The 23,955-nt window shown below is 42.5% G+C and overlaps 1 protein-coding gene across 2 annotated transcripts in view; it reads left to right on the top strand.

The window, feature by feature from the left end:
• LOC130879730 (tripartite motif-containing protein 30A-like) overlaps window positions 1-23,955 on the top strand; it is a 136,647-nt gene that overhangs the window by 70,873 nt on the left and 41,819 nt on the right. Inside the window, exons 2-8 of one of the 2 annotated variants that reach the window (XM_057778515.1) lie at window positions 11,790-12,265; window positions 12,941-13,036; window positions 13,658-13,888; window positions 16,742-16,764; window positions 18,535-18,635; window positions 18,904-18,930; window positions 19,177-20,218. In XM_057778515.1, the coding sequence (XP_057634498.1) occupies window positions 11,846-12,265; window positions 12,941-13,036; window positions 13,658-13,888; window positions 16,742-16,764; window positions 18,535-18,635; window positions 18,904-18,930; window positions 19,177-19,775 (1,497 nt within the window). In that variant the 5' untranslated portion in view covers window positions 11,790-11,845 and the 3' untranslated portion in view covers window positions 19,776-20,218. Of the gene's footprint in view, window positions 1-4,677; window positions 4,691-11,789; window positions 12,266-12,940; window positions 13,037-13,657; window positions 13,889-16,741; window positions 16,765-18,534; window positions 18,636-18,903; window positions 18,931-19,176; window positions 20,219-23,955 lie in introns of those variants that run through there. The other variant, XM_057778513.1, reaches the window with a different exon arrangement.

The following is a 23,955-nucleotide window of genomic DNA, read 5'->3' on the forward strand; positions in this document are numbered from 1 at the left end:
TGTTAGAAAGCTCTGATGGTAAAAGCATCGTCCTCCAAGCCCAGTGACCTGAGTTCCATCACTTAACCCACATGGAAGAAGGAGGCAGCCAACTCTGACCTACAGATTATCCTCTGTGTTGACACATATGCAGTACACGTAGGCCTAGAAACATTCCCAAATCTAAAATGAGTTATGTCAGTGTTTGAAAAGGAAGTTCAATGCATACAAAGCATCCAGTGAACACTCCATAGATGGTTGTTCTGATAATTACTGAGTTTATGTTCTGATTTCATGCAAAAGTCCGGAGAAGGGACACATGAAGATTTCTCATTCCTGATGTCAAATTTACTCTAATATGCTGTAGATATCCATGATTATATTTTGGTTTTCACATTTATTTTTGACAGGATAATTGTAGTGGTGCTACACTCGTTTCTTATCAAATATGGAAATCCTATGACTTCCATTTTACAGTGAATGATGGAGATGCCAGTGATGCCGTAAACTTCCCTTGTGCTGTTTTGTGAAATGTGAACCATAGAATGCTTCTAGGAACTTACCATGTCAGTGGTATTCAACATGGTGTCTGTTTGTTTCCTTCTCACTGTTACTGTAATAAAGGATTGTTGAGGCTGAGCACCAGAGCCAGACATAATTGTTTTGATGCAGTCCCAGCACTCAAGAGGCAGAGACAGGAGGTTGCTGTGTCTCTGACCCAGCCTCAGTTACAAAGTCAGACCCTGCTGCATTTTGTCTCACCTTTAAAGAGGAATGTTCCAGGTTCTGGATGAGGTAGTTGGTTCAAGGGGACACAATGGAGAATTGGTGGGTAAAAGGAGTTTATTTGGAGTCAGATTGCGATAAATAGAGAGGGGGCAGAAGGGGAGGGAGAGAGATAGAAGACCCTCCATGGTGACTGCTCCCAGAGAGCTCAGGTCCCACTACCAAAGAAGACTAAATAGAGAAATCTCTGGAGAGCATCAGGGTCCCTGTGGCTGAAGAACAAGACTCAGACTTTGTAGGATGGAGAGGTAGGTTCACAGCAAGTGCCTGCAGCCAGGCTAATTTCCAGGCAGGAGGCAGGACAGACATGTGACACAACATAGGATGCCCTGCCATGAGAACTCACTTAGGTTAGTGTGGTACCAGCAATGCAACTCCTGGGGACTCATTTTGAGTGGAGCTCCATCGTTTCTCTATGAGTGACAGCAGAGAGGCAGTTACAGGGCAGCATGTAGATTGGAAATTCTAGCACTACATGCTGGCAGAGAATGCATCAGCCACTCAAAACATCACCATGCTTTGTTTGAAGAATTATAATACCTGTATTATAAAATATCAGGGTAGTAGTGGCTCACGCCTTTAATCCGAGCACTAGAGAGGCAGAGGGAGGCAGATCTCGGTTAGTTCAAGGCTAGCCTGGCCTAAAAGTTCTAGTTCCAGAACAGGCTCCACAACTACAGAGAAAATCTGTCTTAAAAAAACAAAAAATAACAGAGGATTTTATTTACATTTTAAATTATAAATTCATTCAAGAAAAAATATTCTATCTTCGTATCTCTCCAATGGTTTTTTTTTTTTTGGTTAATTTTTCTTCCATAATTGTTTCATGGGAAAGCCATTCCTGTATTGAAATAAATGTCAGTGTGTATTGACACAGTTAGACTCACACACATTTCTGCACTGTTCAGCAGCGTGCTCTCCTGGCCGTCTTCATTTTTGTCACTGAGGTTCGAGGCTGGTGGCAGATCCTGATCACAAAGTCAAATCTTTGCACAAAGACAGGAGTGGAATTGTGTCTAAGAAAGTTCATGAAGAGCTAGATAGCTGTCTGAGGATTTTATGTTTTTTATTACCAAGAAGGCTTTAGGAAGAAACAGAGGAGGCATTGGTTCAGATCTGTAAAAGACAAAGATGGTGGCTCATCCCTCTAACACCTGCATTGCTAGATTGAGGAAGGAGTACTGCCAGCAGCTGGAGACCACCCTGAACACGAGAGAGCTCCAGCCCAGTCTGGGATGTCCAGTCTCAAAAACAAAACCAGAAAGTTGTAAATAATTTTATATAATCATTAACAATTCAAAAGAATCAGATTATAATATTGATTGACAGCCATTGTCTCCACAGCAAGAGCAACAGTTCAGTCTCTTGACCTCATCAAGATGTGGAGTTTGGGCTAGGGGTTTAGCTCAGGGATGGAACACTGGCCTAGCATTCACAAGGTCTTGGGTTCAATCTCTGAAGTGCAAAGACCAAACTAAAACAACAGCAAAAGCCCATGGGCTCAGCACTGGAGAGGGTGAGGGAGTTAAATAGAATAGAAAGAGGAGGAGGCGATAGGTATGTTAAACAAAACTCAGACTACGCTGTCATATCTGCTGTCACTGTGTATGTCATAATTTAGTAGATCTGAGAATATAGGAAGAAATGAGATAGGCGTGCAAAAGTGGGGGTGAGACTGAAAATGGGGATGGCTAATTTCCCTGATACAGCATTTCTGTTTTTAGATAGTTTTCATGTATCTCAGGCAACTGTCTGTAATAGAAACTGTTATTATTTTTTTATTTTATGCAGGGTTGGGGAAGGAGAGATGAGACACGCGGGGTCCCACATGGGCGAACTTTAATGGGGACAACAGGTAAGGGACGGGGGTGAAGAGACGAAAGGAAAGAGGGGGAAAAAAGGGGCGGATTAAGGTGTCCCTCCATTTTAAGGGGGAGTTCAAGTGTGTCTGGGAGAAAATGTCCTGAGCGTGCGTGGCTTTCCATTGTACCGCTGGGATTCATAGTCCACTTAGAGGCTGTATTTTCTGCGCATGCATGGCCTTGTCTCCAAAAGAACAGCATTTCACCCTTTTGGTTTTATTAAAAAAAATTGAGGGGGGTTGAGGGTCTTAACGGGTAGGGAATAGGGGAGTAGCCCGGTCTCTCATGACTGCTTTCTGCTGACTTTGGGCGTCGAGGGATTGTCCTGATGATGTATTGTTGATGTTTTGTCCGCTGGCATCAAGGCTGATTGAAGAAATCACATCTGTCTGGAGATCGCATCTGTCTGGCTCTTAAGTAGCTGGGTCATCGTTAAGATGCTGGAAAACAAAAGTCGCATTAGTAGAGAGAAAAAAGTTAGAGGGGAAATTTGGGGTGGGGGGGTGGCTTTAGGAGGCCAAGGGTTAAGAATAAAAAAAGTAAATGATACTTATTCCATTAATTGAATGATACTTATTCCGTTCCGCTTGTGTCTGCTTTGTCCAGGTGGGTCAGGCTGGTGTCTTGGAGCTTAAAGAAAATGTCTTAAAAGAAATAGATTTTAATCATATATTCCTTAACATTTTAGGGGTCACTGCTGCAGTCAGTGACGAACCTGTTATGTCAGGAACTTTGTTAAGAATTTGCTTATCACCTAAACCTCTTGGCTCCGTGTTTGATGATGATTTCTGTAGAGACAACTGGATGGTTATTTAGAAATTTAGAGAAGGGAGGGTGTATTAGCACAGGAGGATTAAATGAAAAATGAGACCATTGCTTTCCTTAGGCTGGAGTAGAGGGGGTTGGACCTGTTGTCCTTCGGAACTTGAGGGAACACGGTCCCGTCTGAGTTACCTTGTAAGGAGGATTGTCTTGAGCCGTGGGGATGAACGGTTTCGGATGTGACAGGTGAATCCAGTGAGGAATTCCCTCGAGCTTGGCAGCACCAAAATGTTATTATTTTTTTATTTTATGCGGGGTTGGGGAAGGAGAGACGAGACACGCAGGGTCCCATGTGGGCGAACTTTAATGGGGACAACAGGTAAGGGACGGGGGTGAAGAGACGAAAGGAAAGAGGGGGAAAAAAGGGGGCGGATTAAGGTGTCCCTCCATTTTAAGGGGGAGTTCAGGTGTGTCTGGGAGAAAATGTCCTGCGCGTGCGTGGCTTTCCATTGTACCGCTGGGATTCATAGTCCACTGAGGCTGTATTTTCTGCGCATGCGTGGCCTTGTCTCCAAAAGAACAGCAGAAACCCTAACTCAAATGTGGACCTGCAGAGACATTCTGGGGAGGAATTCCTAGAAGGGATGTAATGAATGCATCAGATCAGGACTGGGAAGAGGCCCTGCTCTGGGCAGCAACAGAACACCTAATCTGCAGGACACCCCTGGGCAGCTGGAGAGCCCCTGCAGCTTGCTAGTTTCACTGCTATAAGTGTGGGAAGTGTCTCTGCAGGGCTCTGCATGGGGCTCCTCCCACCCTGTCCCTGCTGGGTGGGAATCTTCATTGTGTGCAGCTGCCCTGAACTGCAGCTTCCTCCTCCAGGGCAAAGGCTTTCTTTCCATAGGGGCAGCTTTCCAGAGAATCAAGACATTTTTAGATGATTGTAACATGAGCCTGAACAACTACCCTGACAAATTCCTGTAGCACTGTGTCCTAAGTTTGGGGAAGTCAGAGCTGACATAGGGGAACTGACTTCCTCTGATAGTAAAACCCCAGATGTCAATTTGCTAGCATCCCATTGGCTGGTAGTTATTTAGTTTCTATTTCTCAGTTTCAACCCTAAAAGTCTTAACTTTCATTTCTCTTCTGGCTCATCAGAGATCAGACTTAGGGACAGAGTCCTCAGGACACTGTAGCCTCTATTTGTTCCTCTTCACAAATTCAGGATCTCTTGGTTGGTGTCTGAAGACCTCAGAGCAAATCTAGAGGGCAGAATTTGGAAGAAAACACTCTTTGCTCTGGTGAGTTTAATTTGAAACTGATAAGGGCCAGGAAAGAAGAACTGCTGGCTCCTTGCTGAGTGCTGGGGTGGGGGCTGAGGAAGATGTGGCCTTGGCAAAGAAATTTCAAATTGCACAGTTGGAGTAAAGCCAGAGTGGTGTCTGAATGTGGAGTTAAAGGTCTTGCTGTGTAATAGTGTATTTACCGATGGTTCTATGTTATCACTCCCTTTGCTTCTGTCTCTGTAATTAGAAGTCCCAATCTTTCTGAAGACTCTCATACATTTACTTGTACTGTTTAAAGCCTCAAGTCTGTAGACAATTGTTAATGTTACTTAAAGATCATTACCCATGCCTGTCTTTCCCATAATCCATGTCTGCATGCCTGAATGAAATTCAGACTAGTAATTCCTGCTACAAAGAAAGATGATGCAGAAAACTCAAATCTCCAAGGCATCCCTTAGGATCCAAAAGATAATGTCTTTAAAAAAGAAGAAGAAAGGAAGGAAGGAAGGAAGAGAAAAAGAAAGAAAGAAAGAAAGAAAGAAAGAAAGAAAGAAAGAAAGAAAGAAAGAAAGAAGAAAGAGAGAGAGAGAGAGAGAGAGAGAGAGACCCAAATGGTGTTCTTGATTATCACATAGTGCAATTCGTGGGTTGGCAGGCACTTTCCAGTTTCTGCTAGGCGCAGGATTCGATTCCAAGAAAGACACAGAAGAGGTGACAGGGGAAGAAAGAGACTGTGTGTGAGAACACTGGAATCCCACACTTACTGAAGTCACAGCCTTTCTTTTCATTTGGGACACCGTACCCTTATATAGCCCAGGCTAACCTCATCTAAAAGACCTGTGCCACCCTCCCTAGACACTGGGGTTACAGGTGAACACTGCAGCCCCAGGACATTTCTGCCTTTCAGAACAGCACAAGCTCCTGACTGATTTTAATGCTATAAAGACTGAAAGATGTCTGTTGATAGGAAGATCCTGAGAGCCACAAAAAGGACAGGGAACAGGGAATCACAGCTCCACCCAAGCTAATGTAGACACCAGAGGACATGGGCCAGGCCTGTGTCCAGGTTGATTGGAGGACTGTCATGAGCCCATCCTCTTTCCCTTAGCTCTCCCCTGCTCTTCATCAGCTGTGGACCCCTCCCTCCTGACCTTCGGCATCGACTCTCTTTACTGTCATATGTTAGGAGATATTACAATGCACACATTAGAGTTCTCCAGGTTTTAAACTTGCCAGCATATAGTGAGTACACATTAAGTTGTTCTAGAAAATGCTACTTTGTAAATGAGTCCTGGGACAATTTTTTTGCCCAACCTATTTGGAAAAAGAACCATTTTTTATATGATTTCAGTACTTTCAAGTTTCATCATAAAAAAAAAATGCTTTTACCTGCTACTTGATAGGCCATGGCTGGTTGACATCCATGGGAGGCCTGCCTTTGATGAACATAATGGGAGAAGTAGTTGATGGGAGGGTGGAAGGGAAGAGCTTGGGAGTAGGACTAGGAGGAGAGGAGGGAGGGGAAACTGTGGTCAGGATGTAAACACAATAAAAAGTGAATAAATAAAAAAAGTGTTTTACGTGTTTCTGTAGGGGTCAGCCATGGTAAGCTAAGTATGGGCAGGTCACCCATGGGAAGTTCTTTACTTCCAACCATTATCACCTGCCAGAGTAGAACTCTGACCATCCATAAATTTAATAAGAGGCCTGAGTCTCAGTAGTTTACCCTAAAGCAATGCCTCATTGCAGGAGGAACTTCAAGCTGAGATTACCCAACCACTGCCCAAGAACAGAATACTCAAAGCTGTAGATAGGATCACCTGCCAGCACACATTCACAAAGACAACCCTAGGCAAATGTCATCCAGAGGTCCTGAATCTCAGAGACCATGTCACCCCCACCTTACTACTATAAAAACTCAATTCTAATTGAGCTTGGGAATCTCCGACATGCAGAGAGATCAAGTTTGCAGACTTTATCAAACTAAAGGCTCTTTGCTTTTACATATGGGACTCTTGGTTTTCTTGTTGACTTTTGTGGGGACTTTGCAGATTTCGGCATAACATTACAGAGCTCAAATTCACCAGGAAAAGACCACAGACTCAATTTAAATTGTAATTACCTGAATTTATTAATTATTCCTAGTAGGCCAACAACAGCCTAAAGAACAAATCAAAGACTTATCACACATGAGGCTGGAGGCGGGGTGTTTTAAGGTGGACAGCCAATTATCTCATTTGTGTGGAATGTGTAGCTGAGTGAGAAACTGCTTGAACTCCCTCAGCTGTGAGGAGCTCTCTCACACAGCAGTAAGTGGGTTCCTGGAGCCAGAGGAAGCAGTTACTTATCTCATAGCACTTTTACAATTTGGGGGAGGTTAGCAAGGAGTGAGAGTAGCCAGGAGCTTCTTTTTAGGATTATAGAATAGATGTCTACACAGAATGAAGTTTTCCTTATCTGTCACATACCCCAGCCACAAAGCAAACAATCTGTCTGTAGCCATATTGTTTGAACTGAATGAACCTAGTTTTTTTCACTTAGTATCTTTTTTTATAAAAGATAAATTTTGCTGGAATGTGGGAGCATTTGGAGGATGATACAGCAACCTACTGCAATAGATACGTCCTAAAATATATTAACAAATAGTAATGAGGTCCCCTACTAATGGAGAATATGAAGTCCCAACAGGCCATCGCTTGTCACCAAACAAGGCTTCCAGTGGTCGATTTGGTTGCATTCAATAGAATTGTTGGCCAAGGGGATCACACGGAAAACCCCAAGCAATCAAAACTTTTGAAAAGACTGTAGTGGATTTGATTTGTATTTTAATAACTAAAGCTTGCCTGAAAATCAGAGAGTAAAACAGCCCCACTGGTCAGCCTTACAATCAAAGCAACAATGATACACACCTTTAATCCCAGTAGCCACACTAGTTTGCCATAGAAACCAGGCAGTAGTTGTGCTTGCCAGTAAACCCAGAATTAAAGAGGATTATAAAACAGGAGGTGATAGCTCAGACTCAGGCTCATCCTGAGATTCCTGGAGGCAGGATCACCATTTAGGACTGAGGTAGAGGTAAGAGCCAGTCACTGGCTGTTTCGCTTTTCTGATCTTCGGATTGAACCTCAATATTTGTCTCTGTGTTTTTTTAATCATGCCTCATAAGACAAAGGGATGCCCTCTAGAAAATGACGGTGGAATCTCCATGCCTAGGAGCACACCCACAGAATTCACTGAACTTGAAGAAGTTGAGCTGGTGCTTACACGGATCCTTCACCTCTACATCTAGCCTCTCTGGTGAAGGAAGGTCCTCTTCAGGCTACCAAAAGAAATGCAAACACCAACCAAGTCACAAAGCCTTCACCTACAGTCTGTCCTGCCTACGAAATATGCTAGGGCAGTGGTGATGGAGGTGGGTCTTATATCTATCTGTTGCTTTCATTGGTTAATTAATAAAGAAAACTGCCTTGGCCCATTTGATAAGCCAGCCCTTAGGTAGGTGGAGTAAACAGACAGAATGCTGGGAGAAAGAAGCCAAGTCAGGCAGTCGCCATGATTCTCCCACTTCAGACATATGCAGGTTAAGATCTTTCCTGGTAAGCCAGCTCGTGGTGCTACACAGAATATTAGATATGGGTTAGATCAATATTTAAGAGCTATCCAATAAGAGGCTGGAACTAATGGGCCAGGCAGTGTTTAAAAGAATACAGTTTCCGTGTAATTATTTCAGGTATAAAGCTAGCCATGTGGGCGGCCGGGTCCTGGGGGCAGCTCCTATTACAACAGAGTGGCACCCAACGTGCTAATGAACTCCACGTAAAACCTGAAAGGGCTTAAAAAAGACAGAGAATTTAAGACAGCTTTTTGCTGTTTGTGGGTTGCGTACCACAAAGAAATTTCCTGACGCAGCAGCAGGAAAAAACTGGCTGTTTTAAAATGCCGGCTTTCTGGGCTGTACCGCCATTGCGCTCTCTATCTGAGTCCTGCGGGAGACAGAGCTTTTGATTGGAGCATTTGGAGTAAAGCCCTATGGCTTGCTTGATGGCAATGTGGACTGCTGTGTGCCTGTAACTGTGTGTGGCTCAGGGACACCAAATGACTCTGAGGCAGGAGCAGCTCAGCTCTGCCCTGCTGAACTGTGCTGGTCTCAGGCAGGAACTACCGTAATTACCATAATAACAGTGCAGTTAAGGTTTAGACTGGCAGTAAACAGGCAGTACCGTATTACTTATACATGGTGCAACAAAAGTTTTTAAGAACTGCTTAACATTTTAAGAAATGCTCCTGGATAGTAAAAAAAATTACAGATTCACAATAAAACAGATTCAGACATAAATGAGTCACAGTGTTGGATGAATGTACGTAGGCTTGAGGGAGAGAAAAAATATAGAGAGAATAAAGTTAATGTCCTAAAAAAAATAGGATAAAGTCTTTAAAGAGACATAGTACAGATAGTTATAGATTAAAAGAAATAAAGAAAAATAAGCCACGTAGAAATGGAAAATTCACACAGAGTCTGGATTCTTTGTATTATTGTGTTTTCTTTAAAATTTTTGACTGTGAAGGAGCTAAATACAGAGAGACATTTCATTGTGTGGTCTGCCAAACTACATGTATGTTCTAAATGTATCATGATTTCAGAATTTGGGTTTAAGGATATGATGCTTTGGAAAGGGTCTTCTTTTGTTTTCACAGAGGATGAGACCCTATGGATTACGTCTATCCCAGTATTGTATGATAGACCATGCCCTCCTGAAAGGTTGCTGTGAACACCCTCAAAAAAATTACTTCGCTCAAATGCCAACTGAGATAAACCTGGCACACAGGTTACACCCTAAACGATCTGATAAACAGCGCTCACATTCAGCAGGAAGCAGTTTGGAGAGAATAAACTGCGCCCATGTTCCCAAATATTGTTTATAAATGTTCTTTTACATTTAAAGGGGGATATGATATAGATATGAATAATTTGCATTGGTGTGGATTTTAAGGTCAATTTTGTTATATGTATATGTATTTCTGATCTTGATTAAGGTATTGTGATTGTGTAGTTCATTTAAAAATGTAATGTATAATTACGAAATATAGGTTGCTAATGGATAATCATCAATAATAGTCAAATTTGTAATCATGTTAGTTAGATTTTCTAGATATATAGAGATATATTTCAGTTAGATAGGCATTCTTCATATCTTTCAAAGACTGCAGAAAAAGGCATTTAAATGTTTTAATAACTTAGGACTTTTCATGACAATGAGACACATCTGCTCCTGGCAGCACCAATCTACTTCAAGAGGAAGATGGGCATCGAAGAGGCTCCTTATGGAGTTTGATAGCCATTTGGGCAAGATACTGCACTTGCCTGGACTTTTGCATAAACTGGACGCGAAGAACCTGCAGAAAGAGGACTGCTGAACTTGCCAAAAGGTGAAATGGTCTTTCGGGGTTCCTGACTCATGAAAGAGTCTGCGAGACATTCTGCAGGATACAGCAGAAAGTGACTAAACTGTCTTTGGAATTTCCTGCTTCATAGAAATGTCTGCTGGAAACTATGGGCCAGTAGGCTGAAGATGGATGCCCCGATGGTAGAGAAGAACTTTGAGTGACTGTCCAGGAAGCAAGATGTCTCTGTTATTTCTAGAGTTTTAGAAGTTGCTTATCTCTTGTTTACTTAGGTAGTTTTATATACTTCTGGAGTCTTTGATGAAGTTGAAGAATATATAGATAGTTAATGTTTTCCTTAGTTATGATAAAAGATAAAATAGATATAAATATTGTAGTAATTCTTGCTTGATAACTGTTTTGTTATATGTAATTTTACTATGTTAAATGTAAGCCTTTCTTTTTTGTTTCAACAGAAAAAGGGGAAATGATGGAGGTGGGTCTTGTGTTTATCTGTTGCTTTCATTGATTAATTAATAAAGAAAACTGCCTTGGCCCATTTGATAGGCCATCCCTTAGGTAGGTGGAGTAAACAGACAGAATGCTGGGAGAAAGAAGCCAAGTCAGGCAGTCGCCATGATTCTCCCACTTCAGACAGACGCAGGTTAAGATCTTTCCTGGTAAGCCAGCTCGTGGAGCTACATAGAATATTAGAAATGGGTTAGATCAATATGTAAGAGCTAGCCAATAAGAGTCTGGAACTAAAGGACCAGGCAGTTTTTAAAAGAATACAGTTTCCGTGTAATTATTTCAGGTATAAAGCTAGCCATGCAGGCGGCCGTGTGCCGGGGATGCAGACCCGCCACTCCTATTACAACACAGTGGTGGCACAGAACTGTTGGCAGTAGCCAACGAAGGTCGGATTTGACTTAAGACCTGCACCAAGGGAATGAACCCATACCAGACATTGCATGAGCGACCAAGAGCCAGAGACTACATAGGCCAGAAACCGAGGGTAAAATCCAAACACTACTAGAAAAAAAAAAGTAAACAATGTTTAATTTTGCTTTCAATTGAGTATTTGTAGGTCTCCCTGCGTGTATACACATTTGAAAGGATGGTTGGGGTGGTCACAGCTGCTGGATTCCTGAATTTACAAACAGCTATGACATACTTCATGTGAGTGCAAGGAACAGATCTAGGATCTTCTACAGAGTAATAAACACTCTTAAACAAAAGGAAAAATTGTTGCCTATGTGCATCGGGAGATGGACTGTGTACACTCAAAGTCAGCACCAGGCTCTCTGGTAAGAGACTGGTAAGGAGAGGATCAGAGTCTCACACTGACTGGTGCTGATGAAGGAGGAAGTACAGCAGGGGAGACATGAATATTTTGATACTTGTAACACTGAAGATGTGATTTTGTCCTGGGAAAGAAAACGAAAGGTAGAAGGTTGAACCCACGAGGCCATAGGAAGGAACCACGATCTTCCTGATCTTCAGTAAAAGGAAATAACAATCCTATTTCTGACCTTTGTCATTTGTGATGAAGTGCAGTAGAAATACAGTAGTGTGACAACATGCTCCTTGTGCCATGTCACTGAACTTCTCTCCGAATCTCTTTCTTTTGTTCTTTTCCCTTATCATCGAAGGCATTCATTGATCTCTACAATGTTCAGTGCTGAGTTTCCCTTTCTCATTTGTCCCCCTTCTCGTCATCCCACTCACACAGGTACCTGAGCAGAAGTGTCAAGAGTGTGGAAAGACAAACTCAGCATCACAGCAACAATGTCCTCATCAGTCCTGGGGATGGTCAAGGAGGAGGTGACCTGTCCCATCTGTCTAGAGCTTCTGAAAGAACCTGTGAGTGCCGATTGTGACCATATCTTCTGCCGAGCCTGCATCACTCTGAACTATGAGTCCAGCAAAGGCAAAGAAGGGGAGGGCATCTGCCCTGTGTGCCGAGTTAGTTACCTGTTTGGAAATCTGAGGCCTATTCGACATGTGGCCAACATAGTGGAGAGGCTCAAGGAGTTCAAGTCCAACCCAGAGGAGGAGCAGAAGGTGAATGTCTGTGCACAACATGGAGAGAAACTCCAACTCTTCTGTGAGAAGGACATGGTGGCCATCTGCTGGCTTTGTGAGAGATCTCAGGAACACCGTGGTCACCAAACAGCTCTCATTGAAGAGGTGGCCGATAAGTACAAGGTAGGAAGTTGGAGGATGTGGGACACAGAGCAGGACCCAGTAACAGATGGGACATATCCACTTCATGTAGATTTTTTTTAATGTTCATGTCAGGTTCATTCATACAATCTAAAATTCAGTCTAGTAACTATCAACAGTGAGACTAGTAAATGAATGGCATACGGCAGTGAGGAGAGTGCATGTGTGGCCTGTGTAGTGTCACATGACTCAATTCCAGAACTCTGACTGCTGATGAATTTGAGGGTATAGAGGTCTACAGAGGAGTTCCAGGACAGCCAGGGCTACATAATAAGATTCAGCTTCAAAAATAAATTGCAGTGCCAGTTGGGGTACTTATGATGGATGTATATGTTTATAGAAAGACCAGGAGAGCAAACAAAATTTCCCCAGTTTTCTTATGCCAGAATTAAAGTGACAGGTGTGTACTTGGTGGGATGGTTGACTAAGAGAGATTTCTGTGTCTGTCTGTATGGGGCTGTGTTTGTGTAAATGCGAGAATGAATTGAGCTGAAGATGAAGATTACCTACTTTATGTGCATAAATCATGGCACAAGATATTAAAAAGAGAACAGTCTTAGACCTCCTGTCTTTCCAGAAGGGTTTCTTGGCCTTTGGCTAGGAGCAGCTGTCCTACTAAGCACACAGCTAGACACTGTTACAATTCCTCTCCCACAGCGGATACTCCAGGCTGCCCTGGAGATGCAGATAGCAAATGAGAAAAGATGTGACCAGTGGGAAGATGACCTTCAAAAAGAGAGTACTTCCTGGAAGGCAAGTGGGGACCCTACATCCTAAGGGAGTCAGCCTGATGCCTGGGAGAAACAAGGGCAAGAAGCTCCGTGGCTCTTCATTCCCTGGAGGCTGATGGGGACAAGAGGCCTTGATTAGTCCTCTCTGTCTGTTCCCTTGGAGCTGGGGCTGCACAGAGAGTGCATCACAGCTGAGCCTGGATATGTGAGGAGCTGACACCATGGCGGGGGCCTGGTGAGAATGGCACTGAGTCCTGGGACTTGCTCCTGTGGTGCTTTCTGGAACTGTGACCATTGGGAAGAAGCTTCAGAATAATCACACTTCTATTCTTGGGGTTAGCGTCTATCAAGGGTTCAGAGGTAGAATCAGGGGTATTGCAGGCAGGAACAGAGTTTGGACAGCTCTGTGAAAACCGAGTCACACCCAGGTACCCACTTTGGCTCAGGTGGCCTTGGCAAAGGTGACTTAAGATCTTTGTTTTGGAATGTCATGAACAGATGCTGAAATGAGACAGATGATTTCCAAAACTGCCTTTCCTTCCCAAGCTCAGTTCTTGTGAGAACTCCCCGTCATAACAGTGGATTTCTGTCTTCCAGCCCTATTAGGCAATCTAAATTTGTTTCCCTTTTCTTATACCTGAAGAACCAAATACAGAGTGAGGCAAAAACCATTCAGAAAGAGTTTAAAGGACTGCGGGAATTCCTGGACTCCAAGGAGAAGAATGAGCTGCAGAAGCTGAAGCAAGAGTGGGAAGACATTCAGGATATCCTGGAAGATTCTCAAAATGAGCTGGTGAAGCAGAGGGATTCAGTGAGAGACCTCATCTCAGATCTGGAACATCAGTTGGAGTACTCAGCCATAGAGATGCTGCAGGTAAGACTGCATGCAGAAAGAGCCAACATTTGAGAGAACACCTGGAAGCCATTTCCCTCCCTCTGTGCTGCTGTGATCTCCCTGGTGAGGACAGTAGGGCTCTCTGGACCCTACCTGAACTCTTTCCTGAATCAGTTTCAAAGGCTGGGGAATCACTGCAAGCATGCATGGCAAGAGGAAATTGCATGTTTTAGTTTATCAAGTACAGTACAGTAGGAGAACCATGTAGAGAAGATCTGTTGCATCATGGGTAGTTACTCCCCTGCTGTAATGTGACCATGCGTGAAGCATATTCAACAGTCATTAGTCACTTTATCTGAATTTGAAATTACTGGAAATGGTTTCTTTCCTTGGATGTTTGGGGAGTTTCTCCCCACTGCCCTGATTCAATGGTCTGGTCAGTGTGAGGGGAGTTGCTATCCAAGACCTCAGAGAGTTTTCCTTCCTCTGTCTTTTAGTTTCTGACATGAAAGGTATCTTCTTTATCCTAACAGGTATAAAGTTTATATTGTATTTGATCTCTATCACACTTTTAAATCATTTAAACCAAAGGCATTTTCTGGTGATGAATATCTCTGTAAGAATTTCTTTCTTTTGTCTCAATTGTCTAATCTTGGTAATTCTAGGAAAATTTCATGCTCCTTTAATTTCTTGGTTTGCATCATGTTGATTTAATTATTATCGAGGACACTCATTTATCACCTATATTAAATGGAATTAGACATATTTGGCTAAACTAAGCTAGTTCACATAGGTAGTAACTACAGCCACCATACTCTACAAGCCTGAAATTGTATGTCTTGATCAAAGAATCAGCCTACCATTCTCTGCCTGCAGCCCCTGATGAACCAAATCCTAATCCTTACTCTTGTGAGATCAGTTTTTGGACATGACACTTATTTAAATAGGATAACTTCGTGTTTTTTTTTTTCTTTTACCCAGATGGTTTAGTATAACATAAATGCTCTGAGTGCAGACAGCCAAGTTACCACAAATGACAATACTTGCTTTGAATGTCTAATATTTTAACCTCCATGTTTATCATAACATATTTTGTCCATTCCTCTGTTTGTAGTTCTCCAGTGGACTCTATTTTATCTGCTATGATAATGACTCAGTGAACGTGAGCATACAGATGTCTCAGTGAGGACAAGTTTAAGCATCAGTTTTCACTTATAACTAGAATTCTAGTTCTCTCAGAATTATTTTTACTATGGATCTACATTTGTTGGTTTACATTATATAAAATACCTGGCCAAGCATCTACTGCCTGTGATCCCAGGACTTGAGAGCTTCTCACACACAGAAACAAAAACATGAGAAGAACATAACTTTGGAAATAAGATATAAGCTTCCTAACCTGCAGCCAGGTATCCTGGTTCGCTCCTTTAGTCCCAGCAATTAGAACGCAGAAGCAAATGAAGGTAGATGGGTTCTAGGCCATCCTGGTCTACACAGTGAGTTCCTGGCCAGCAGTGTTCCATAGTGAAAACAAACGTGGTCAAGGTGGACAGAGGAAGAGACTACAGAATGTACAGCTGTAAATGGAAAATACATAGTCCACTGCTAATCTAAAGGCCCAGGGATCATTGCAGAAGGAGGACAGAAAACATGCAAGAGCGCGAGGTGGTGGAAGATACAAGAGAAACAGCGTCTTCTGGACACAGCTTAGCCGCAGCACATATGACCTGGGATTGGCTGTGACACCAGACCCAAGACCTGTGGAAGCCTAAAATACACCCAAGGAGCTCCTCGTAATAGTTATCTGTAAGGGGAAAGATCACATTTCTCAAAAAATTTAACTTTAGTTAAATCTACCAATATCCAGTGGAATTTGCACATGTGAGAACACTTGTATAGTGTTAGGTCTCAATCTGGGGACGAAGGACTCACAGAGCTACCTACTAAACATAGCAAAATGGAACTGGTGGGTCGGGCCTTGATATCTGTCCCATAAAAAAGAGCCAAGTTAATATTGGAAAGCAGAAAAGGGATATTTATTAAAGTGACTACATTTGGAAAATGTACAAAAAGATTTTTTTTAAAAAAAAAAAACCCACTGTCCATTTTCATTTCTACATGAGTAGCACTTTTCAAAGCGTGCTCCTGTCCATCATTTTCCCATCATTATCTGGTACAGACTCAGACCTTATGTGGTCTGGCAAGTAACAAAAGCAGCGTGAAATCTTTTAGGAGGTCAGTTCTCCATCTGGCTAGCGGTGCTTTCCTTCTCCCTGTGTGAGATTCCTGGAAAAATTCCACTTTTAGAGGGAGTCGTTGATTCAATGGTTTGTCAAATTGAGAGGCACACATGTCTCTCTAGACTGACTTCCTTTCTTGCCAGGAAAACTGCAGAGAAAGAAGAAAAAGGGAAAGAGAAAGTGAGATATGGTTAGCTGGACCTAAGGATCAAACAATCTAAGCTTCTGGCCCTTGTGGCTTCTTCAGTATTAACATATTGAATTAGGTCTAAATGACTAAAATAATTTGAATATAAGTTTCTAAGACATGTTAGTAGCAAGGATGGTGATAGATAGCTGACATGGAACTAGGAAAAGAGACATGTGTTTATATGTTTAGTTGTATGCACAGTAAAACCTATGTAAGTTATCAAACTATCATTGATTCATCTTTGGTCTCCAAATTCTTATAGTATGAGATAGATAATATTGTACTAGTATACATATAAAACAATAAATGAACCTAGCATCATATTTATTTCATGTCTTGGAGAACTTTTGGTGATAGATTTGATTCTCTTTGACTTTGTCTCTGCACCCAGTGAGAGTGAGACCTGGATTTGCAAGAACACGCAGAACATGTTAGTGACTGTGTTTTCTCCTTTCTCTCTAGGGTGTGAATCATGTCCTAACAAGGTATGTGTGGGCTGACATGGAAGAATACCCTCTTGTGTGATGAGAATGATTTAGTATCTGACTAGAATAAACCTCTCATGTGTTTGGGGGAATTTAGACAAAGTGTTATTCTGAAGTTCCAGTAAGAAGGAGGAGGATGCAGGGAAAGACAGGCTCTGACTGTTTTGTAACTACTGGGGACACATTTGATTCTCTTTTAGGGGTCTGGGTAAGGGTAGTCACAGAGTTAGTCTCAGCAGTGGGAAGAGGCAAATGGAGCCACAGGAGCTTTCAGACTCCTTGTGGTTCCATCATTCTGTCTGTGCTCTATGTTTGTGTCTGGCTCTGTTGCAGCTCACAGGTACTTGATTTACAGATTTATCTGTCTTCCTTGTCTGCAGTGCTCACAGAATTGTATACTGGGAAATATTCCTGTGGATCTGTGTATTTCTCATGGGATAGAAAAGTGAGCACAACTGCTTCGTGTGAACCACACACTTCAGAAGACTGGAAAGCTGTGCCCGTGTGTGTAAAGATCACACACAGGCTGTCGGCAGCACACTCATGTTCTTGTGTCCAAAGTCCTGATCTCCAAAATACCACCAAGAGACAAAATTCGATGCAAAACAAAAAGGAGGAGGGGGTATGGTGGCCAGGCAAAATGAGGAGGACTTGGATAATTCCAGACTTGCACTGCATAGCTACAGACCCAAGCCCTCCAAACGACATAGTTACACACTTGGGATTGGCTCAAGCAGTAAGAAGTTGCAGTATTGATTCTCAGCATGAGGACATCTGGTTTTGTTTGTCTATTTCTGATTGTCCTTGCCCTGTGGGGTCAGGTGTTGCTGGGCTCTGATTGGCTTCTCCCTATGGCTGGGACTGAGTCCAGGCTCTAAGGTCAGGCTACAACTAAGGGCAGGTAAGGGGCAGATACATCTTACTGAGTGACTAAACTGCCCTGTGCTGAGGTCTGGAACTTCAGTGCCAGAATTAGTTTGATATTTCAGTCTTCTTTTCAAAAACTGTCATCTCTTAAAAAGGAACCTGAAGAGTCAGAAGCTGGCCAAGAGTGTCCAGATTGACGAAAGTGTTTGAAGTCCTGGCTTTCTCCAGTGGTTTCTCCACGCTCCATGACTCTATTATCCAGGAGCAGGTTCTGGACCCTGATTTTAGTTTGTCCTGGAAAACACAAATTTTCTTATTTATCTACTCATTTATTTATTTGTTTGTTTGTTTCTTTGTGTCTCTCTGTCTGTTTGGTTGTTGGTCTGTTTTGCTGTGTTTGCTGTTGTTTTTTCTGACAGGGTTTCTCTGTGTAGCATTAACGGACATGGAACTCACTCTATAGTCCAAGCTAGCCTTGATGTCAGAGATCGAACTGCTTCTGCATCCCAAGTAAAAGGATTAAAGGCTTCTAACTCCATGCTCAGCCCACATAAGATTTCTTAGCCACCTAAGTTTGATTTGTTTTGAAATTCGCTAATTCATCATTTCTTAAAAGTTTAGAAGGGAAGGATACAAACTCAGGGAGCAAGTATTTGGTTGTACAAATGAGGACCTCTGCTCCAGAGAAGTAAGGCTTTCCCAACATCCCATAGCAAGTAAGCAGGAGGGATCATGAGTGTGTCTCTCATGTCTGCAGAGTTAGTATATACCTGCTCTCCCCCTTCTCGGAATTCTCAGGAGAGCTCCAGGATCTCTATGGTCAGAATGATAGGGAGTGGTAGGGAGTCAATGGTGGTCAGAATTCACACTGTCTGAGATGTGGAGTCAATCTTTTGTCTCTAGGAGTCAGAAAATAAGACTGAAAGAGCCCGAAATCATCTCGAGAAAAGAGAGAAAGACCTTCCAAGCTCCGGATCTGAAGGGCATGTTAGAAGTGTTTCAAGGTGAGAGCAGCTACATTCTGTGGTTACCTGGGGGGGGACTCTGGGATGGCTGGGACTGCACTCTCTGGATAGAGACTGATGTCTCTGATCATGGGTAGAGAAAGTAAGAAGAGCAGATAGTGTGTCCCAGTGATGTCATCATATTTATCATCATTCATCCCGTCCTATGTCACAGTTTCCAGACCTTCCCCCACTCTGCAGAGCACATTGACTTTAATGTTCTGATTCCCTTGTTTTCACTTAATGCTGTACATTTTCATCATTTCAGTGTTCCGGGAAGCCCAGCACCACTGGGGTAAGTAGAAATCACACCATCAGCCTCTCTCATCTTAATATCTTTCAGAGCTTATTTCTTTACTAATACTTACATTTTATGTTACTGCTCCCAATATGCACAGCAATATGACTCTCTTTGACTTTAAAAATGGCTCTACCAAATTCCCTCTCACTTTCTTCTCAGGCCTCTGCTACTTAAATCACAAATAAGGCAGTACCTTGTTTCTCATGTGACTCTTAATTTATATGTTTGATTTTTCTGCAGTTCACGTGACCCTGTGTCAACTCAACATTAAAAATATTGTCATTAACGTGGACAAAAGACAAACACAACATAGAAGTGGTTATAGAAGAAATTTGCAAGTTTCTGAGTCCTATAATTTAGGTGTCCTAGGGTATCCAGCCATCCACTCAGGGAAACATTACTGGGAAGTAGACGTGTCTAGATGTGATGCCTGGCTCCTGGGAATAAATGATGGAAGATGTGCTAAACCCCAGCTTCCTTCAATCAATCAACAGGGCGTCAAGGCCAAATATAATTCTGATATTAACCAACATGTAAATTATCAGCCCAAATATGGCTACTGGGTTATAGGGATGACGAACAGGTCTGTATATAATGCCTTTGAAGAGTGTTCTGTCACCCACAATGCCAGTGTTTTGCTCCTCTCTCTGATTCCTCCTCCCACTCGTGTTGGAGTTTTTCTGGACTGTGAAGCTTGCACTCTCTCATTCTATGATGTTTCCAACCATGGAGCTCTCATCTATAGATTCTGTATACCTTCCTTCCCTAATGTGGTTTATCCATATTTTAATCCTATGGGATGTTCAGAGCCATTGACAGTCTGTGAGCCGCCCTCCTAAGCCCTCCCCCATATCTGCACAGTGTCCCCATGTCTGATGTATTTCATATGTCTAAGCTCTGTGGGATCATTTTAATTTTTTTTCTGTCTTTGCTTGCAGGGAACCATCAAACTGCCTTGGCCTAGCTTCCTTGAGAGGCATGAGTCATGGTTTTCCATGTTAGAGTTCGTGGCTCCTGGGGTACACTGGGCCTTACATTACCCAAGAGTTTAATGCACTCACTCAGGCATAAAACATTCAGGCTATATTGCATTCTCTGTTCCCCTTAATAGTCAAGGAAGCATGGAAATTTGACAGGACAATAGGTATTAGACATTAATCATGGGTACCCTGTATAACCTGCAATCTTCATTGTTTTCTGACAAGCAAATTACATTGATCCTGGCAATTGCCACTATGATTTGTTTCTGATAAAGGTATAAAAGTGTGATTACTCTCAATAAATTTGTCACAACCTTTATCTTGCTGTGGTCCCTTAATTTGAGACTGTTTCTGTTCGCTGAGGTCATATCATGTGACCTTGCCCTAGTAAGTGAGCACTGGCACTCCCATTTGGTCTTTCTATTTTAATAACCTTCCCTTCTCAATGTAAGCCAGCATGGATTCTTTTCCTTAATCCAATTGCATGTCTGTTTACAAGGCAATAATAATTCATCATTTCCCAAATTCCCAAAGACAATGTCTGTTCCTCACAAGGTGAGGTAATACCTCTGCTAACCCGTGCTTCCTGTTTTGTGGTATCACAAATGGAAGCCAGGGTCTTTTGCATGCTGAGGAGGTATTCTGCCCCTGAGCCACATGTCTCAACTCTGCCAACTCTCTACAACCCCAGTCCTCTGTCACTGACAGATGATGACAGAAAGTACTGATATGGGATGTACTTCTGTATATGTCTTGCTTTTATTGCTAATTAATAGAAATGAGTTGGCTTATGGCAGGGCAGAATATACCTAGGATAGACTCTCTCTCTCTCTCTCTCTCTCTCTCTATATATATATATAGAGAGAGAGAGAGAGAGAGAGAGTAGGTGAAGTAAGAGATGCCATGGAGCTGCCAAAGGAAAGAGATGCCCTGAACCTTACCCAGTAAGCCACAGCCCCATGGTGATACACAGATTAATAGAAATGGATTAATTTAAAATGTAAGAGTTACTAATGTGAAGTCTGAGCTAATAGACCAAGCAATGTTGTAATTACTATAGCTTCTGTGTGATTATTCTGGTCAGGGCAGCCAGGAACAAACAAGCAGCTTCCAACTACAAAGTTCCTCTCCAGCTCTTCTACTAATTTTGAAAATTACATGTAAGTGTCTCTTTAGCCTAGGAATGAGCCCTTAGTTGTAGTCACTTTAACCACATTGCTGTGCTTCATCAAAACTTAAGAAGGAAATATCTCTAATAGTAAGCACTAATGCTGTGGGACAAAGGTTTTACCCTTAAAGATTGGTTTTTGGTCTTTTTTAATAAATACTGGTCGCCCCATAGCCAGACAGGAAGTAGAGGTGGGGCAACGAGAATGCTGGAAAGAGGGAAGTGCAGTCTGCAGTTGTGACCCAGCCTCAGAGGAAGCAAAATGTGACTGCCTCACCAAAAAAGGTACCAAGCCATGTGGCTAACTCAGATAAGAATTATGGGCTAATGTAAGTTATAAGAATTAGTTAAGAAGAAGCCTGAGCTAATGGGCCAATCAGTTTATAACTTATGTAGACATCTGTGTGATTCTTTGGGACTTAATGGCTGCAGGACCAAGTGGGACAAAAAAACTTTAGTCAAGACACTAAGACTGTGTTCAGAGTACCTGGGTTCTATTTCTGTCACTCCACATAGAAGTGTAACCCTGAATAGCAACCTCAAAAGCCTATGCTTTATGGGATTTTTGGTTTTGTTTGTTTTTCATTATTATTTGTTGTTTTTTAAATTTTTTCTATAAAGAGTATACACATACTATATGTCAATGTGAGAAAATAAATCTGGATTGTTAGAAGGCTCTGAGGGTCAAAGCATTGTCCTCCAAGCCCAGTGACCTGAGTTCTATCACTTAACCCACATGGTAGAAGGAGGCAGCCAACTCTGACCTACAGATTATCCTCTGTGTTGACACATATGCAGTACACGCAGGCCTAGACACAGACACAAATCTAAAATGATTTATGTAACTGTTTTAAAAGAAAGTTCAATAAGTTCAATGCATACAAAGCATCCAGTGAACACTCCATAGATGGTTCTTCTGATAATTACTGAGGTTATGTTTTGATTCCATACAAAAGTCAGGAGAAGGGACACATGAAGATTTCTCATTCCTGATGTCAAATTTACTTTAATATGCTGCAGATATCTATGATTATATTTTGGTTTTCACATTCATTTTTGACAGGATAATTGTTGTGGTGCTACATTTGTTTCTTATCAAATATGTAAATCCTATGATTTCCATTTTACAGTGAATGATGGAGATGCCAGTGATGCCGTAAACTTCCCTTGTGCTGTGTTGTGAAATGTGAACAATAGAATGTTTCTAGGAACTTACGGCATGTCAGTGGTATTCAACATGGCATCTGTTTGTCTCCTTCTCACTATGACTGTAATAAAGGATTGTTGAGACTGAGTACCAGAGTCGGCCATAATGGTTTTGATGCAGTCCCAGCACTCAGGAGGCAGAGACAGGAGGTTGTTGTGCATCTGAGACAGCTTTAGTTACAAAGTCAGTCCCTGCTGCATTTTGTCTCACCTTTAAAGAATGTTCTAGGTTCTGGATGAGGTAGTTGGTTCAAAGGGACACACTGGAGAATTGGTGGGCAAAAGTTTATTTGAGTCAGAGTGCCATAAACAGAGAGAGGGGCAGAAGAGGGGGAAAGAGAGAGAGAGAGAGAGAGAGAGAGAGAGAGAGAGAGAGAGAAAGACCCACCATGGTGAGTGCTCCCAGGAGGGCTCAGGGTCCACTACCAGAGATGACTGAATAGAGAAATCTCTGCAGAGCATCAGGGTCCCTATGGCTGAAGAACAAGACTCAAACTTTGTAGGATGGAGGGGTAGGTCACAGTGCTGTGCCAGCACGGCAACTGTCATTCCTCTGAGCAAGGGTCGTAGGGATTATCACACAACACAACTTCAGGTTCTGCAGACAAGCCTTTTATTCCACTTTCTCACAAGTATATATAGCCCTCAGCAGGGGAGGCCAGATCAGCAATAGCAGGAAGCTCATCACCATAACTCAATGGCTTAGGGGTTAACATCCTTAGAAACATTGGTGAAAACAACAGATTGTTCCTGTTTTTGTTCCTGTTTTCAGCTAACCTCAAGAGTGAAAAACAGATCAAGTGGGGGTGCAAAGGCCTGTCCTCTAGGGACCCAACACACAGCAGGTGCCTGCAGCCAGGCTCTCTAATTTCCAGGCAGGAGGCAGGACAGACATGTGACACAACATAGGATGCCCTGTCATGAGAACTCACTTAGGTTAGTGTGGCACCAGCAAGGCAGCTACTGGGGACTCATTTTGAGTGGAGCTCCATCGTGTCTCTCTCTGTGACGGCAGAGAGGCAGTCACAGGGCAGCATGTAGATTGGAGATTCTAGCACTACATGCTGGCAGAGAATGCATCAGCCACTCAAAATATCACCATGCTTTGTTTGAAGAATTACAATACCTGTATTATAAAATTTCAGGGCAGTGTTTGCACACGCCTTTATCCCAACACTAGGGAGGCAGATGTAGGCTGATCTTGGTGAGTTCAAGGCCAGCCTGGCCTACAAGTTCTAGTTCCAGAACAGGCTCTACAGCCACAGAGAAACTCTGTCTTGAAAAACCAAAACAAACAAAAAATAACAGATGATTTATTTAAATTTTAAATTATAAATCTATTCAAGAAAAAATTTTCTATCTTCAATCTCTCCAATGTTCTTTTTGGTTAATATTTCTTCCATAATTGTTTCATGGGAAAGCCTTTCCTGTGTTGAAATAAACGTCAGCGTGTATTGACACAGTTAGACTCACACACATTGCCGCACTGCTCAGTAGCGTGCTCAGTGCCCTGCTCTCCTGGCCGCCTTCATTCTTGTCACTGAGGTTCGAGGCTGGTGGCAGACCCGACCACAAAGTCGAATCTTTGCACAGAGTTGGAATGAAATTGTGGTTGCAGAAAAAGTTCACCAAGAGGTAGATGGCTGTTTTTGCATTTCATTATTT

The sequence above is a fragment of the Chionomys nivalis genome, chromosome 8 (genome assembly GCF_950005125.1).
Source record: "Chionomys nivalis chromosome 8, mChiNiv1.1, whole genome shotgun sequence".
In the NCBI taxonomy this organism is placed as follows: domain Eukaryota; kingdom Metazoa; phylum Chordata; class Mammalia; order Rodentia; family Cricetidae; genus Chionomys; species Chionomys nivalis.